The 18,379-nt window shown below is 40.4% G+C and overlaps 1 protein-coding gene across 1 annotated transcript in view; it reads left to right on the top strand.

Annotated features, from left to right (window-relative positions):
* Positions 1 to 606: 606 nt before the first annotated feature.
* Positions 607 to 18,379, top strand: part of LOC116674867 (collagen alpha-1(I) chain) — a 28,158-nt gene continuing 10,385 nt past the window's right edge. The window contains exons 1-5 of the mRNA XM_032507076.1: positions 607 to 611; positions 3,147 to 3,231; positions 3,335 to 3,388; positions 12,145 to 12,198; positions 14,584 to 14,637. Of these exons, the coding sequence (XP_032362967.1) occupies positions 607 to 611; positions 3,147 to 3,231; positions 3,335 to 3,388; positions 12,145 to 12,198; positions 14,584 to 14,637 (252 nt within the window). The remainder of the gene's footprint in view (positions 612 to 3,146; positions 3,232 to 3,334; positions 3,389 to 12,144; positions 12,199 to 14,583; positions 14,638 to 18,379) is intronic.

Raw genomic sequence — 18,379 nt, 5'->3', positions numbered from 1 at the left:
AAACACCAGCAGTTTAAACAAAAAACATTTAGATATTGCCGAAAATTGTTTTTAAATCATTTAAAAGAACATGCTATAAACAGTGACAGAAACAATGCCACACTGTTTGGTTCCATGTCTGTCCATCAGCCTGGTTTTACAGCCCACTCAGTTGCCTCAGTTTTCAGAAGTATCTTACATCTAATATTAGTTCTTAAATAGTGCATGTGCATATTAATTGTCTGTTGGCTAGACAATGGTAACTGTAGGATGATGGACCTTAAACAGACAATTCGTTCTTTGGCTACTTGGGGGAAGCATAACAACAGTTGATGTGCCAAACGTGTTAGCAAACAGCTTATTTACACATACAGGAGACACAGAGCTACATTAGTATTCATTGGAGTTGTGTTTCCGGCCACCTGGCAAATACAACGGCCAAAAATTTCCACCTTCCTTTTTGCTCGGTTTTGGGTTCCACCAACTCCTGAGGGAAATCTCTTTAGCGGCTAAATGCTCCTCTATGTTCACCAGCTAATCTAGTGATTTTAATTGAAAACAGCTGCAGGTGGAAATTAGTTTAATGAGAGAATAGATAACAGTAGAGTCTTCATTAGTAGGTCGATCATGAGGTGAGATTGTTTTGTCAACTGCTGTTTCCGAGGTTAAAGTGGCTATTTGTAGTTTCTATGCAATAATCGTGGGGGGATCAACGGTCTCCTCAGAGAGTAAGAGATTGGCATGGCGTGTGGATTTAAACTCTGCAGTCTCAACTCAGAACTGGCAGAAGATTTGCTAAAAATCTCAAACACAAACAATAAATACCCATTTTAAATTACTTCAGTATAAGTGGATAATGAGAAGTTATGTAACACCAACTCAGTTAAATAAATTCAGCCCCAATAATCCTGATACAAGCTACAAATATGGTAGAAAGGGCACATTCTATCACTGCCTATGGGACTGCCCACAAATCCCGGCTTTTTGGAGTGAAGTGATGGATATGATTTTACATGTCACAGGTATAATGCTATCATTAGACGCCAAACTGTGCATCTTTGGCATTTTTCCTGTGAATCACAATCTCAGTAAGGCAAACAAATCTATGATTACTTTCTGCATCTTACAAGCTAAATATACCATAGCTAAATCTTGGAAATCCACAAACAAACCAAGTGTTAATGTCTGGCTTACAGGACTGTCAGACTGTTTTGCACTAGAATAACTCACATTTACGTTAAAGGGTAAATATCTCGTCTTTGACAATGTGTGGAGATCTTTTATGGTGTTCTTAGAGGGGAGGAGAGCTTTGGAGGCATGTTCTCCGTGTATATCAATCATCAACAAATGAGTATTGCAATGTTTTTAGTTTATGTCTGCTAGTCTTTGCTAAGTTGTATTTGAAGTGCTTTTCTCATCAGGTCATATCCGGGATAGGTAAACTTTTGGACCACAGGTGAATCTTAAGGGTATTTATGTTAATCTACTGTGCCAACCATTGCATGTTACAGCCCTGTCATGTTTATGTTTATTTTATTGATGATGAGCCTTACTGTGTCAGTTCTGATATGAGCTTGTATTATTTATTGAAGTGTGATTATCTTCTAAAATGAATAAACACACTTGTTGAAAGTAGCTGTAACTTTCAATTTGTGTTGATTCCCCTGGCTCCTTTTGACAACCACATCGCTCAATCCAAAGTTATTTTATGAATGAAATAGACATTACATACCTAAGGACCAATTGGGAGTCGGTGTTTAATCGTTTACAATCCCGGAACTGTCTCCATTTGTTGAAAGCTTGCCTGACTGTGACTTGAGTGTGACTCAGGTTTAGCCAGTTGTCTTTAACTTTCCTTTTTATCTTTTAGTTGCTCTTCCTTTATTTCCTTTTTTTGTGATAGCCCTGCCCCAGTATCAGCCATAACTACAGCAGATAACTTATGAAATTAAATTAAAATACAATTTGGCCTAAATAAAGACATCTGCTATCTTTTACCTGCATAGTCACTAACACAGGCTTTTTCGGTGTTATGCCAAAATCTGTGACCCATCAGAATGTGGGCTCTGTAGCGCCGTCTACTTGCTGTAAAATATTTTGTGACTTTGCAGGAAAAATCAGACCAGTGCAAAGGCATTAATAAAAACAATAAAAATATCTTTTTTTTTACTGTTTCGTTTTCTGTTACAGGTAATTTATGATCATCGGATGCAACATTACACAGTTTTAGAAACATTTAAAAGTTACATATAGTCAGTGTAAGATTAAGATAGGATAATAACGATAAGGTCGCCTCACCAGGTCTCACAGGCACTTATCCCAGTTCCCCCAGACAAAAACAACTTTGGTCAGAAATGTTTTTTTATACATATACTAAGATTCCATCACATATTTCAAAAAGGCATGCAAACAGCTCCTTCTTAACAGTTACACTTGCACGCATTAATCAATTCGTTTATGTATTATCCAAGCCTTGTTTGCACTGTCCGTATTTATCTAGCCCAGCTGATGTCTTGTATAAATGTCTTTGTCCTTATGTAACTGTATTGTTTTCAGTTGTCGAAATTTATTTTTCTATATCGATGTCTTGTATTATTGTCTGTCTTGACGTGCTGTACCCATGTTTTATGTTTCTGCAGAACAGGAACCTGCTGAAAACCAGTTTTTAAACTGAGTCAGGCCCGTTTTTATATTGTAATAAAATGTTACTTTTTCTAACTTTCCTGTATAGTAAATATATATGAAATACTAGTGCTCAGAATAACTAAAAGGTTGTAAATCTGCAGTACAGTTTCAGACATCTCCTGCTACCTTTTACCTGCATACTCACTAACACAGGCTTTTCCGGTGTTACGCCAAAATAAATCTACAGTAAAGTGTCATGGCAACTGAGCAAACATAATTAGGAAGACTGGGTTAAATGGTTAAACGCTCCAGAACAAGCGAGTTGGTGGACCTTGGGTAAGATGCCAATCATAGCTATATGCTTCCAGTGTAGACAGTGTGTCTCCAGCAGATGTTCAATGACTGGACCTAGGTGTAAACACACATGGTCACCGAGACCACTGAATGTTTCATGGTCTATCAATGTTGTTGTCGAATGAGGAGTGTTGCATACCACAGCATTTTACAGCATCTTACAGTGCAATTAAATATTCAGAATAAAGTACATGTAACTGGGCTGAAAACTTGACACAACATCACATCATTTTTGTCAAACCTCCTGGCGTAGCTAGTCCAAAGGGACATCAGGTAAAATGTGATCTGACTGATAGGAACTTGTCAGAATGATTGAATGGTGAATTAAATTCATTCCCTTTAGTTGTTTATTTTCTGTTCTTGAATGTATTTTTAGGGCGAGAGAGGCTTGCCAGGGCCACAAGGACCACCTGGACTAACTGGAACTCTGGTTGGTACAACATCATCACTCTTAAGTTTTCTTCAACATGCTGACATGACTCAGGGATGATTCCCTGTATTGGTTTCTCAATTGTTTCAGCCAACACAACTGCTGCATGGGTTCACATCACCTGTTACTCTAGTGAGGAGAAGTCACGACTACAAGTATATGATGTTATATTGCAGCATCTGTTTATAAATAGAAAACCCATAACAGTTTTAAACCTACACTTTATTGTCAATAATGTGCATTTGTCTAGTGCCATCTAGTGGTCAGGTTTCCTTCCCAAATGCGTAGACTTGGCTGGCGTTAGAACAGATGGAGGAATTCCACACAAAGAAACATAGCATCATTTGGTAAAAAAAAATAGATTTAGTTTGTGTCATTAATAAATCGGGGGTTGGGCCAGTGGTGGTTCCTGGTTGATTTTAGTGCCCCACTCCGCCCCTAGTGTTTATAACTCTATGAAAGCCCACTTAGTGCAGCAAGTGGCCATATGTGCAAAGGTGTTAAAATGAAGCAAGGCTTGAACTTTTCTTTCAATGTCTCTCTTTAACCCTTGTGTTGTCCTCCTGGGCCAAAATATTTGACATTTTCAACGCATTGTTTATTTTTTTGATTTTACTACCACTAGTTTTACACTACTTTTTGGAATCCATGGTCAATAACCCTCATTTGTTTAGAATTATACCTAATATTTGAGTTTAAAAAAGTAGAAATTAGGAATTATTTTGACTAATAGTGGTTGTGTTGAGTGGATGAGTTTGGTCCGGATGCTGATTTTAAACCATTTCAATTTACACTAGAAATTTAATGAAAGTGATTCATCGTATTTGCAAAGAGCGTTGCATAGAATCCATCCTTTTTTGTGGTAATTTGGTTAAAAAGGATGCCATATTTCTGATAGACATTTTTTAAAGGGGTCAAATTTGACCCAAAGACAACACAAGGGTTAAAAAAAAATCATACAATTACTTCTGTCACATTTTGTGTATACAACCGAATGAACACCATGACATAGGGAAAAGCTGTCAGAAAGTTTTTGCCATTACTTGCATCTGCACAATTCTTTGTTAAGGCCTAAAAAGATAGAACACTTGAAAAGAGAGATTGGGGAGGCAGTGGAATGCAGCGAGAAGAAGGCTATGATGGCAGGCTTTTTGCCTCACCTTCGCGTGTGACCATTTGAAACAGCCATAAGCACTTTGGCTCTTAGACACGGGCTATTAAGTCTATTAAGGACATTCTGCGACCTAGTTCGTTTCAAGCATATTGAGGCCTTTACTCCTGCACAGTGAAGCTCTTTGGAGGAAGGTAGGACATGTCTCACAGTAGTGCAGCACATAGGGAATTTGGTATTTCAAATTGGGAGAAAACCGTAAAAGAATCCCTTGTCCAAAACAAATATTCAGTAAATAAAGGCTATTGATTATTGTCCCAATTGGCAGTGGAAGTCAAATTTTTTACCTTGTCCAAGAAACCTAGAAGGGGCCCATACAGTCAGCTCACAAAGGCTTGCCACGACTGATCCTGCATTCCTACTTGGCGCACATTTAAAGGACAGTTCCAGTTGATTTCAACACGTAGCTCTGTTGTTTGTAAATGTGGAGTGCTGTCAGTAGAGAGACAAATGAAACCAATCGGTGCTGCCTACACCGTGTTATCCTCCTGCTAGAGTTAGTACCCAACAGGCTTAAACAGGGCAAGTTTTAAACATGTTTTTAGCCTCTTAACATGTTCAAAATTTAATTACAAGTGCCTACCCATGTGCAGTGATTTCGTCGGAGTGAACACAGTGAATCTGACTGCTGTAAATGTGATAGAACTGCATGAAATTTGTGCTAATTCAGCTGTGTTTAGGTCCTGTGTTGATACTGCAAGGAGTGCTTCAGGACCGTCTACAAACTCCAACACAGAAATGAGATACAAATATGTTTTCAAAAATTGGCATATGCTTATTTTTAAAAGTAAGTGCTGTATGGGCACCCAGATAGCTCAGTGGGTTGAGCGGGTGCCCATGTACAGAGGCTTGCTCCTCGACGCAGCGGGCCCGGGTTCGAATCCAGCCTGTGGCCCCTTTGCTGCATGTCAACCCCCCTCTCTCCCCCTTTCATACACTTCTGTCTGCCTATCTAATAAAGGGGAAACCCCCCCCCAAGAAAAAGTGTTGTAGTACAACTAGCAGGAGATACGTTATATTTGAGGTACATTTGCAGACAATACCTTAACATCATCATTAATTCGGCTCAGTGGTAGAGTGGTTGCCTGTCGGAAGGTTGGTGGTTCAATCCCTGGCCCTGCAGTCCCATGCCGAAGTGTCCTTAGGCACAACACTGAACCCCGATGCTGTGTATCGGAGTATAAATGTGTGTAAGTGTTTATCTGATGAGCCTTGTGCCTTGTAGACGGTCCTTAAGCGCTTTAACTGCCGTCCCAACACAGGAACTAAACAAAGCTGAATTAGCACAACTTTCATGCATTTCTGACACATCTACTGCAGTCAGATTCACTGTGTTCACTCAGAGTGTTTACACATGGGTAGACACTTTAAATGACATTTTTAGAGGCTAAAATGTTAACATGTTTAAAACTTGCCCTGTTTAAGCCTGTTGGGTGCTAACTCTAGCAGGAGGATAACACGGTGTAGGCAGCACCGATTGGTTTTGTTTTTCTCTCTACTGACAGCACTGTACACACAGAGCTACGTGTTGGAATTCTCCTTTAATCCTTATGGGATCGAAACATATCCAAATGGTCACCTTCAAGTAAGTAACAGGGTCCACCTGTTTTCACATTTGTCTTTGAGCAACGTAGTCTGATCTCCTAGACTACGATTCACATTACTGTCTCTGCAGTGGGCTCATATGAGATCATTAATTTAGCCCAGGCGCCATATGAGACCATTCGATTTACTTTGCAATGCCATTAAGGCGGTGAGTGGCTGTTAATTTAGAACTAGAAGTCAGATGAGTTTGTGTGGGTTTGCGGCTGTACACACAGTCAGGGCACCCCCCTCTGGTAAACAAGATTACACACGGTCAGATGCAATTACAGCAGAGCACTGTGAATACACAGACCTCCATGGTGATCCTTGGACAATGTGTCTGTATCTCTGCCGCCCTCTCGTGGTCAAAGTGTGACATTGCAGATAGATGAGAGAACATTGAATGGAAAGGCATTTACTTTAACATACATTACAGTGCTCATATTATGCTTTTTGGTTTTCTCCTGCCATATATCTTTTTTGTGCATGTAATAGGTTTACAAAAGGAAAAAGCCCAAAGTCCCCCCAAAGGCACTTACCATCTCTAACAGAAAACACTGTTCACACACTGCTCCAAACAGCTCTATTGTAGTCCGGCCTTTACTTCCGTGACGAACATGTGTCACTTTGTAACACATGCTATAATGTTTCCTAGCTGCACTCCCTCATAATCTCCTTCTTTTTGCTCTCCTAGCTACTGGGCATGTGCAACTGTGTGCAAGTGCATGTGCAAGTGTGATGCCTCACTCTGAAGCTAAAACAGAAAGCTCAGCACACAGGGTGAAAAGAGGAGCTGTGGCAATGTGCAGTTGAAAATTAAACCAAGTAAACCTATTCTGATATAACCTCTAAATTTAAAGATGAACTGAACTGGAATTTGAGTAATGGTGATATAACAGATGTATTTTATTTCTTCTCATTGGTACAATTATTAAAATGGTTGAATTTGTTAAAAGGGATAAAATGGTAAGTGCTGTTGTTGCGTCGCCATGTCAGTGACGCCACTATGTCACTGGCATGGTAAGCTACTCCGTGGCTAACTAGCACTAGCAGCGCAGCCATAACAACAGCATACAAAGAGTCTGAGACTAGCGGACATTTGCTGAGAAAATGGAAACCAAGAAGTCTGGGGGGGGGGGGTCATACCGTATTGCCCCTAGCTGCAGTAATGAATTCTATAGGGCTAAGGCAGCTGGGGTTATGACACATTTCCACAGGCTACCTTTGACAAGGAAACCAGTCCTCAACTCATGGCTAGCAGCTAGCTGACTTAAAACGGGCTAGCCCTCCGACAGCCCCTGGATTTCGAGTCTGTAGCATTTTTTAGCGACAGACTATTTAGAGAGTTGTACTTTTGATGCAACAGGGTCACTGGTGAGGGTTCCAACAGACTGAAAGCAGAGGCCTGCAGGCTCCAGCACAGGGCAGACTGATAGACCACCGGCAAGTAACCCCCCGATGCTACCTGCCCCAGACAGGGCGCTGAAACGCTCACGGCAGGCAGAGGACAGAGAGGGAGCTATGGTAACCTGTTGTATATAATAATATCAAGACTACTATGCAAAGGGCTGGATGTAAAGTTGTTGTCACATACACAAAACACGAACATATTCACTTACAAAATAAAGCCCAACATATAGGCTTTATAGTGTTCAACCAAACTGAGACTGACACACGCAACACCAAGCTAGATATCAAACAATCCAACCGAGGGAAAGGGCTAGCAGCTAAATACGATGGCAGCACTCTTATGACAAACTCCACAAGCTAGCACTCAGACCATAGACTGTAGAAATAAACCCAGACTCTGACGATATCACAGATCGATAATAATGCGTTTACTAGCCGCTAACTAAACCACAGAATCCAACGTCCCTCTCGACTCACCCTGAAGCGAGCTGATATTCACCTTCTCAGGGCAGATTGTTGATGCAGAAACAGCTGCTATTTCCGTAATTAAAAAAAATCTGCCAACTCTGCACTAGCCTAAAGTAAAGTAAACGGCAAAACTCGTGAATCCTCCTATAGTCAGACTGGGGCAACTCTCCTACATGCAGCTAATAAGCGATCCCATTGGATTAATTCGCCAAATTACATTGTCCAGTTATCTGTCGCTATTTTCTTAAACAAACATGACCTCAACCACGTTTTTCCATTTTCTCTAAATGCACACAATATAAGCAGTCTATTTCCTAAAATGTATAATGTGCTTGAATACAATAAAGGAGAGTGCATGACAGCAAGCTGCGCCCACACACACACACCGGTCACTGTCACTCCCCCCCCAAATGATCCTGTATCTCAGTGGAGCCTGAAACTGATCGTCCTCCATGTGGTGGTAGTCAGACACTACAGGCCTGTCCCTCATAGGCTCAAATGCGTAACCTGTACCGTTGCCTGTATACCTTCGCAAGTCCTACCATGCCAGTGATGTCATCAAAATTGTCAGCGTTCTAATAGTAACAAACACAATTTTTGTGTTGCTAGAAAAAAACTATATCGTTTTGTTAAATTAAAATTTTTAGTGTAATTTATTTTAAATTATCATAACCAACAAGTTATCAACGTTGATTTTTTCAATTCAGTTTGTGTTTAAAGGACACATTTGGATGGCCATGGGTTAACATATAAAACCTGATTTGTATATTTTCTCTATATTGATCCAACGTGAATATGATACTCATTTGGATTGAAAATTTATTTAAATTTGATTTTTTTTTGAGTGCATTTGGCTCAAATTTTCTCTTTGGCACATAAAGCCTTGATAAAAACAACAGTTAAAAGCTGGTACACCCTGCTGCGAAGATCTAAGTGCACAGAGGTCACCTTTTCACTAGTCTACCCTTCACGTTCCACTTCCAGGATTGCTCCGATACTGAAGGACATTCTGCCGTCTCCATGTATTTTCCATTTCTTTCCACTTTCTTTGTGTTTTAAATCCGGTGGATTTCTGAGGACTGTGGTTACCTGGTCCTCAGATCTCTGCAGGGTAAATCCAGACAGCTAGCTAGACTATCTGTCCAATCTGAGTTTTTGCAGCGGCTCTGTGTGAATTTTACCTCGGCCTGATTGGTTTTAAAAAAAATGCCATTAAACCAGCAGGTTTTCCTCCCATCCCCGAAAGCTATGTGGAGCAGCCAGACTCTCCTTCAGCGCGCCTTGGAGGAGGGTCTGGCAAAGTGAGACTACCTTTCCACAACCACAAGCTTCATATATTTGTCTTCAACCCCCTCTTTCTATTCCTGTCAGTAGAACAGAACACTGCTATAACATTATGCCTGCAGTGTCTCTGACTTATCTGACACCCATTAAGACACAGCCATATAGAGTCAGGAGGAGGAAGTAGGATGAGCTACCCCTTGTATCTAGGCAACCACAATTAATAACCATACCTATACAGTATGTCAAACTAATTGTTAGCTGACCCAGCCAACACCAATCAAGTTAGGCCTTTCATATGTACATACTCATGGTTAACAGACATGACGTTGTATTGTATTGTAAATTGTGTCTTTTTGCTTTGACTTATGTATTTTATTCTCCTATATTGTTTTAATCAACGTGTTTCCACAGCAAACTATTAAGTTTAAAAAGGAATTGTGTTAACCTACAAATTGAAAGGGCGTAAAATATTCAGATGCAAATTTCCATGCTTAAATTTCAACCCTTAATCTTTGAAACCTTTCAAAGTTTCTAAATTACATGTGTATTATTATATATGTTACATGTGACCAATAACGTCTGTATAGACCTGGTTCGACCCAATTGTGAACCCCAGGCTGAGCCATCAATTACGTCAACATGGACAACACAAACCTTCATATCAATTCAATATCAGTAAAATATAAATCAATACATTGCAATCAAATACCTTCAAGAAACCAGACCCTCTGAATACACTGATGCAATAAATAAAATTAATCTTTTAAATACATCTTACTAAGACATTTTTGAAAAAATAAATGATACCAACATAATTGACCTTTCGCCAAACTCCTCCCCCAAACAGTGGTGTCACGATTAAAGACTGGAGAGGAGGCTTTTAAAGAGCAAAACTTATTATATCGTATTTTCCGGACTATAAGTCACACTTTTTTCATAATTTGGCTGGTCTTGCAATTTACAGTTAGGTAAATTGACTTAAATATCAGAAGATATATTGACTTATGTATGAAAATATATATATTTTACCATGTTTTTAAATGTTAATTAATACTGAAAACATTACAGCCACGAGAGGGCGCTCTAGGTTTGTGACAAGTATATGCTGCTCCTAAAGACAACTGAAAAAAGAAAATTTTGCAGATTACAAACTGCAGGTAGTAAAAATATGCGGCTGAAGACGGTAATCGAGCAGCAGAAAGAAAGTTTGGAGTGAGTCAGAAACTTGTGAGGGACTGGCGAAAAGGTTACTCTTACTGCAATGAAGAAAACAACCAAACTAATCGCGGGCTGAAAGCAAGATGGCCCGAGCTGGAAGACGGGTCCACAGATGGGTGCTTGAACAATGAATGAGTTACGTCTTCACGCCCTGGTAGTTGTTCTGTGTGCATACCGGACACCTACCGTATTCAGCCTGTTGGTCCTTGTGCTAAATGTCTGTTCTTGGTCTTGCGACTTATAGTCCAGTGCAACTTATATATGTGTTTTTCCTCTTCATGCCGCATTTTTTGACGGATGTGACTTACATTCCGGAACGACGTAAAGTCCGGAAAATACAGTATTTATTAACAAAATAACACTAAAAACATACTCAAACAAAATACAAAAAAATAATTCAAACTAAGGCAAAATACTCTCAAACAAACCAATAAATTTGGCAAAAAACTGGCACATACCACCTGTACCGGTGGGTAGAGGGTGAGCCAAACTAAAGAAAAAACAAAACACTTGAATGTGGAAAATATCATACCATGTATGGATTGCTGACATTCCTAGTTATATTTTTATATAAATATATAAATATATATATATATATATATATATATATATGATTAAATGTATGTGTACGTATATGTGCTTACACAACCTCAAGCACCAAAATAATATAAAAATTGCTGCAAAAACTGTTTTACCTATTGTTCTACACTTTTGGATTACCCAGCCCCTCCCAGAAAGGACCTTATGAGGCAAACCTGCATAAACAGGAAAGAAAGAAAGAATTTGCAGAATTAAAAGAATTTGCAGTGTTAAATTTGCCACCGTTATAATGTGGTCATATGGTGTGTGGCATGTGGGAATGGAAAGCCTGGCAGGTTTATTCAACGGAAGGTTGATGGAAGGCCTTCAGCTGGGATTCACACCTGGTTTGAATTAGGTGAAGACCTCTATTTAGTGTGTGGGTGCCTTTTTTCTTACTGTAATAGAGTTTTTGAGGATGATCCTTATATAATATTGGGATGTGCATACACTACTGAAACACATATTTGTATGTGTGATTTAGAATTGGGATTGATTGGTATTCATATTAGGGGCATTCTAGGAGCTGAATCAACAAAAGAAACAACACATTTTGGGCAACATTAATACATTGATAATGATACTCAGATTTTTATGATTTTGCTTTTTTATTAATAAGTCATGTTACCTTTTTTGCTCTCATAGTCAAACAGATTCCTGGAAAGTATATTTATTTGTGTGTGTTTTTCTCTGGGGAAGGCATGTGGGAAGATAGAGCTGGGCTCTTGATACAGCAGAATGCTCTGTTGAATATGCAAACTGGTGTGTGTTTGCGTGCGCAAAACGTGTGCGTGCATGAATTTGTGTGTGTGTGTGTGTGTGTGTGTGTGTGTGTGTGTGAGCGTGTGTGCCTGAGCCATCTCATTTCTCCCCCAGTGCCTCCTGACTAAGCCGTCACGCACTCACGTCACATTCAGCCCAAAGCATCGTTCCTGTCTCTTTCATCTCATATTCTCTCTCCCTCTCATTCCTTTCCTCCCTTGTCCCTTTCCTGCCCTCCCTCTCCTTTCCCTTCTCTCCCCCAATATTTCTCTCCATCCAGGGAACCCAGGGCCCCCGGGGACTGCCCGGAGAGATTGGCCAAGATGGTCCCAAGGTCTGTGCGTTGAACGTTATAATTAGTTATTATGCTAATGTCCTGCTGCTCCCCAGCCGCTCGGCTGTTCTGAGCCTGTTCTAATGCTCACCCTCCCTCCCTGTTATGTTGATGTTCCCGCAGAGAGAACTGCATTTTGCTGAGAGGGAGGCAACTGTTTCGAAATATGTGATAAATGCTATTCTGCCAAGGACAAGGCTTCATATTTGGACTGGTTGATGTGTGTACACTATATTTCTCAGTTCAAGTTTGACTCTTTTAGACATTTATGCAAAGTGAGGTTAACAGTATTTTACATAAGTAGGGGGTTAGTTAGAGATTTAAAGGGTACTCCAGTGATTCCTTATTGCCATCTTTTGTAAAGTCGGGGGATTTGCAAGAGACAAGTGTACAAGAACAGTCAAAATCAGAGAAGCAGAGACTGTAATATCCTGACTTTTAGCCCCCAAAAACTGCAAAAATACCGAGTAGACTAATCCTTATCTGTATAGTCAGTGGAGTGCCCCTTTTCTGCAAAGACTTGCACAAGGGGCATTTTCACATTTCCCTGACCTTGAAATGCAGATTCCCTGTCCCTTTGGAATTTGTATAATCAGGGCACCGCATGCATGACAGAAGGATGACAGGAGAGTGAGTGAACGATCAGAGTTGCATGCATGTAGACGTGAACATGTGGTCTTTGATAGTCTGCTGAGAACGAGTGCTTGCAGGAGAGGGCACCTGACAATTTAGTAAATTGATCAGTCCGTAAACAAACATAAATAAATAGATAACACTTCTGATTTTACACACTCTAACACATGTTTGGGAACCACCCCATTAGGCAGTGCTTAAAGTGCTCATATTGTGCGTTTTGGCTTTTTCCCTTTCTTTAATTGTGTTATATATATTTTTTGTGCATGTTATTGGTTTACAAAGGGAAAAGCCCAGGCCCCCCCCCACAGAGACTTACCATCTCCAACAGAAAACACCGTTCACAAACCGCTCCAAACAGCTCTATTGTAGTCCAGCCTTTACTTCTGTAATGAACGTGCGTCCCTTTGTAACACACGTTATAATGCTCACCTGGCTGCTAGCAACCAAAATATGGTGTTTTTTGCTCTGTACTACACTCAGTATTTTAACTTGGCCTATTTTATTCTATTGCGTTACTGTATTTTGCGTATTTAATGGGTGTCTTTATGTTTTCTCGTACGTCTTTGCTTTGTCTTGGCGATGTCATCGTTGCAAATGACAATTGGTTCTCAATCGGCCTTACCTGGTTAATTAGAGGTTTAATAATAAATAAATAAAGTAGCAATTTTGCTTTATCATCAATGCGCATATTGATTTTGCGAGTGCTATTGAAGGTGGACACTAGCCAGGGAACCAGACAAATCTGCAATTTTTATTTTTTTTATTTTTTCTGGCAGATATGTCTGGTCCCCCTCAAGTTCAGACAGATTTTGAGCCAGCCAGGCCCTGGTTGGCCAATAACAACGTTTATCTCATATGGGGGAGGCTTGCAGAGCCTTCATGACCTGAGGAAAATTTGTGATGACGTCATTTTTGACCTGTGCACCCTCACGTCGGGGACACTATGGCGAGCATTGACCTAGTTTTGTAAAGAGGAGAGTGCCATTGAGGCATTTCTGAAAACTACCAAGATAGTTGCAGCTAAAGTGAAACTTTCTGTTATCATTTTTAAACTCTGACTGCGAAATACGGTAACACTCATTCAAATACCCATTGATGCTATAAAATCCAAGCTCACGCAAAGTCTGCACCCTGTAGTCTATTTACATCATCAATCGTTCCGGCCAGTGGCCCTTTGCTGCATGTCATCCCCCAACCCCCCGCCCCTTTCATGTCTTCACCTGTCATGTCAAATAAAGGCCTACAATGCCCAAAAAAAATCGAAAAAAAATAAAGAAAAGAAAAAGATAGGCGTTTTTAAACGAAAACATAGTGGTGTGGATGCAGCCTAATTGCATGATTCACAAAAAAAACTAAAAATGCAAATAACGCACTTCTGCTTTTATAATGTCCTTCTAAACCTCTCTGTCTGAAATGATACAGCAGATCATTTCCGTTTTCACGATGCGCCGCTTGCATCCCTTGTGTGACTGGCACAGCTGTTTAACAACGAAGACACCAGCAATGTGACTGGCTAATAGCACAGTGATTAATCACACTGCTGTGATTCTACTTGCATGCTGCCCTCTGCACAGCATGCAACCACACTCTGATACGCTCTCACTGATCTGTGTGCTAGTATTTGTATGTAATGTTTTAAATAGAGCCATATGATTTGTGTTTATGAATTATTGTATTTAACAGAAGGCCCCCAAAGTATTGTCAGACAAATGTGGTTTGTGTGTGTGTGTGTCTGTGTGTTTTATTTAGGGGACGTCTGGAGACCCAGGGGTCACAGGTCCTATTGGTCCACCAGGCCAGAAGGTGAGTACAGCCGGAGATTATCGTCTAGGTTATATTTTTTCCTTTAACCTCCGTCTTCACTGCTTTCTAATGCAGCATCCTCCTCTTTTTTTGGAAGGTCTTCCTATCTGCATCTGTAGGCTGTATTGTGTGTAATGCATATTTTACTTATTCTACATTAGATAATTGTAGGCATTTACATCATACCTAGTGTTGCTAGATGATTGTTTTAATGACCAAAATGTCTGGTTTTAATAGTTAGCAGAAGGAAACTTCTATAGCGTACTGATTAACTAACACCTATCTGAGAATTATTAATGTCCACAGTCAATATAAATAATTACATGCTTTGTAAATAATTACTTTAAATGAATCACATACATCCATATTTGCCTTGAGAACCATTTCAAAATATTCAAATGAATTTTGGGAGATGAATTAACCCATGTGAGAGTGCGTTGAATTTTATTGTCATTGTCATTGGTTTCTGTCATTGGACACACACACACACACACACACACACACACACACACACACACACACACACACACACACACACACACACACACAACTTGTCAGTTTGCACATTTGTTGATCTCACAACCAATAGTAGTTGCTCTGTTTAAGCTGAAGAAATGTGCATGCAGACTGACATTCAGTGTGGTGTTCTACTAAATTATACAGTGAAAATACTAAAATACTGAATCTTATCCATCTCAGCCGAGAAAAAAGAAATGTTGAGTTTTAACCAAGCAGTCTGATGTGTGTAGAGGTCTTTGTGGCTATACTGTAGCAGCCTGTTGTTGTTTTCAACTGAATCAATGAAGGTAAACACTGCGCCGTGGCACAGCACTGGCTGGCTGAGTCCTTCCCACGTCATGCTTGTTAAGCCCAGTGAATAACTGAGCAACAGGTTTGTCATCTGCTTCCATCATGTTTACAGTGATACTTACATACTGTACGTGCAGAAGGTTGTGTGTTCAGTGATACATGGGGTCAAGGGCCATCATGGAGCATGATCAATCTGCATTGTTTATTTTTTAATGTATTATTTTGACAAAAAACAAAGGTTTGTGATACTTAGACTTTTTGTTCAGAAAATGAATCTCCACAAACGAAAACCACAGAAGTAAAAAGCAAACGCTTGTGTTTGGCGGCACTGAAGTACAAATACTTCGTAATTGTACTTAAGAAGGATTTTCAAGTATTTGTACTTTACTTCATTTTATATTACCGGATATATTACATATACATACATATACATATATTATAATATATTATTTTACTTTTACTGCATCCCCCTAAGCATCTTGGTTACTCGTTTCTACAAAATAAAATCCCAAGAAATTTGTTACAGTGGAAAAAAGCAGGTTTGGCGAATCATTGCTCCTAGATTGCAAGTTAAGGCCTGCTCCATTCCAGTTAGTGATATAATGCCTGTTTGGTGGCAGGAGGCAAAAAAATAAAAAAACAGGCCAAAACTAAAGCAGAAGAGGAGGAATCATAATAACTGATATTGTCATAGACGATGACCACCCCGATGACAACGTTATAAAGTACTAGTGTAAATACTAGTAGTGTAAATACTTTTACTCATCAGAATTAGGTACCATCTAATCTAATATTAGAAAATTACTTTTGCTACTTAAGTACAGTAAATATAACATACTTTAAGACTTTTACTCAAGTCATATTCTAAAAGGAGACTTTAACTTATCTTACCAGAAACAAAAATCTTTTCTGGTAAGATACTTGTACTTTTACAAGTATTGCTTTCAAGTACTTTATACTTTATACAACATCCAGACCGGTACCTTGGCCCCAGTATCATCCCTCTCAAAAAAGCAATACTATGAAAATCCAGTGCTTTCTCCCTTCCTCCGTTCCTCCCTCCAATCTTCCTTTCCCCTATACCAACACTATGGCTACTCTGAATGAGAGGTATGGCCAGCCTCTCAATAAGATAGCTCAGGTGATGGATTCCTCAGATATTCGGTGGGGAGACATAGAGGCTTTCGAAAGATTTGCTTTGCAATTAATAGCTCTTGTAGGCATTCTCAACACTCTGGGCCCACAAGGTGAAGCAGAACTAAGCTGTGGGTCACATGTGGAGCAACTTCTGAGTAAGCAGAGATGAGGTCAGAGTTCAGTCGATGGATGGGTCCCCGTCCTGGGACTCTGTAAACTCTTGTTGATCTTTTAGAGTGGCTCCATTATGAAGCATGGTGTCAAAGCAGCAGCAGAGATGAGGGCAAAGACAATATCGGAAGCATAAGGTCAAATCAACAGCTCGTTACACCACCATACTGCATGGGACTAATGAGGTTGTGGAGAATCAGATCAATGTAGCGGCCTCTTCTAAGCCACCACAGTCAGCCAAGAAGCAAGCAGAATTAAAAGCCTTCTGCCCATACTGCAACAAAGATGACCATTATCTCAGTCAGTGCATCACCAGACCAATCATCGCTGTTGACGTTGCGCACGTACACATCAGGCTGCACAGTGAGAAGCTGGTGACTGCCAATGCTGTTGTCAAACTTTCCCTGAGACCTCCACCACTGAAGAGAGTTGGTACATTCCACACCATATGGTCAATCACAATGGTAAAGATCATATAGTCGTCAACTGCTCTTTCTAGTATTAAGGTCTCAATCTCAATGAATGGTTGCTGCCATGCACAGCACACTAGAGGAAGATGTGATGTTCTCTGTGGAGAAATGCTTTTATGTAGACAACTGTCTACAGAGCTTTACATCTGCGCAGGAATCACGACACCTGCTCAACACGTTACAGGACCCTCTAGCATCTGAAGGTTTCAACATCCTGCAATGGGCCAGCAATGAGACAGACATTGTAAGTCCCATCCCTTCAGATGCCCGATCTGCCAAACTGGAGCTATGGTTCTCCCAGGACAAAGCTGTAGTAAAGAAATCCACCTTGAGCCTAAGCTGGTCTTGCGACACTGATGCCCTAGGCTTCCAACATCGACCTGTCTCGTACAGTGCTTCTACAATGAGAAACATCTATTGGGTTTTGGTGTATGACCCCTTGAGTGTCCTCCTACCTTTCACCACCAGGTCAAAGGTGATTGTCCAATAGCTTTCAGACAAATGTTGGGACTGGGATGATCCTAAACTCCCTGAATACCTCCTGCAAGCCTGGAGAGACTTGGAAGCCAACCTTCAGTACCTCAGATGACACATGATGTCCACATCTTCTCTGATGCCTCAGAGAAAGCATACGGGTCTGTAGTATACCACAGTTTAACAGCTTCTGGTGTTGATGTACTGTACATGTAGCCTTTCTCATTGCCAGCTCCCGTGTTGCCCCACGGAAACAACAATTGGTGTCCCGACCAGAGCTATGTGCGGTGCTAACTGGAGCATGGCTGGGGAAACTTCTCTTGAAGGAGATCATGCTGACAATACAGGTACCATACCATTGGTTGCAATCCCAGTTCTGCCACTTTGTGGGTGCTAGGGTGGCAGAGATTAAGGAGTTGACTGATTTTAAGTCATGGAGATATGTAGACTCCAGGAACCCTGCAGATGATCTAACCAGAGGAAAGAGGCTCAATGATTTGCTTGGAGAAAAACGTAAATGGCTTAATGGGGCGGCTGGTCTGACAGGTCCTCCCTCTGCAAGCACCTTCCAAGAAGCAGAGCTTCTAGTGCTGAGAAGAGGCAAAGATGGATAATTTTTCTGAAGACTACCAACTCCTGAAACAAGCCAAACCGGTTCATCCTAACAGCCGACTAATTTG

The sequence above is a fragment of the Etheostoma spectabile genome, unplaced genomic scaffold, assembly GCF_008692095.1.
Source record: "Etheostoma spectabile isolate EspeVRDwgs_2016 unplaced genomic scaffold, UIUC_Espe_1.0 scaffold00001222, whole genome shotgun sequence".
Lineage (NCBI taxonomy): Eukaryota > Metazoa > Chordata > Actinopteri > Perciformes > Percidae > Etheostoma > Etheostoma spectabile.
This window is presented reverse-complemented; position numbering and strand designations above follow the sequence as displayed.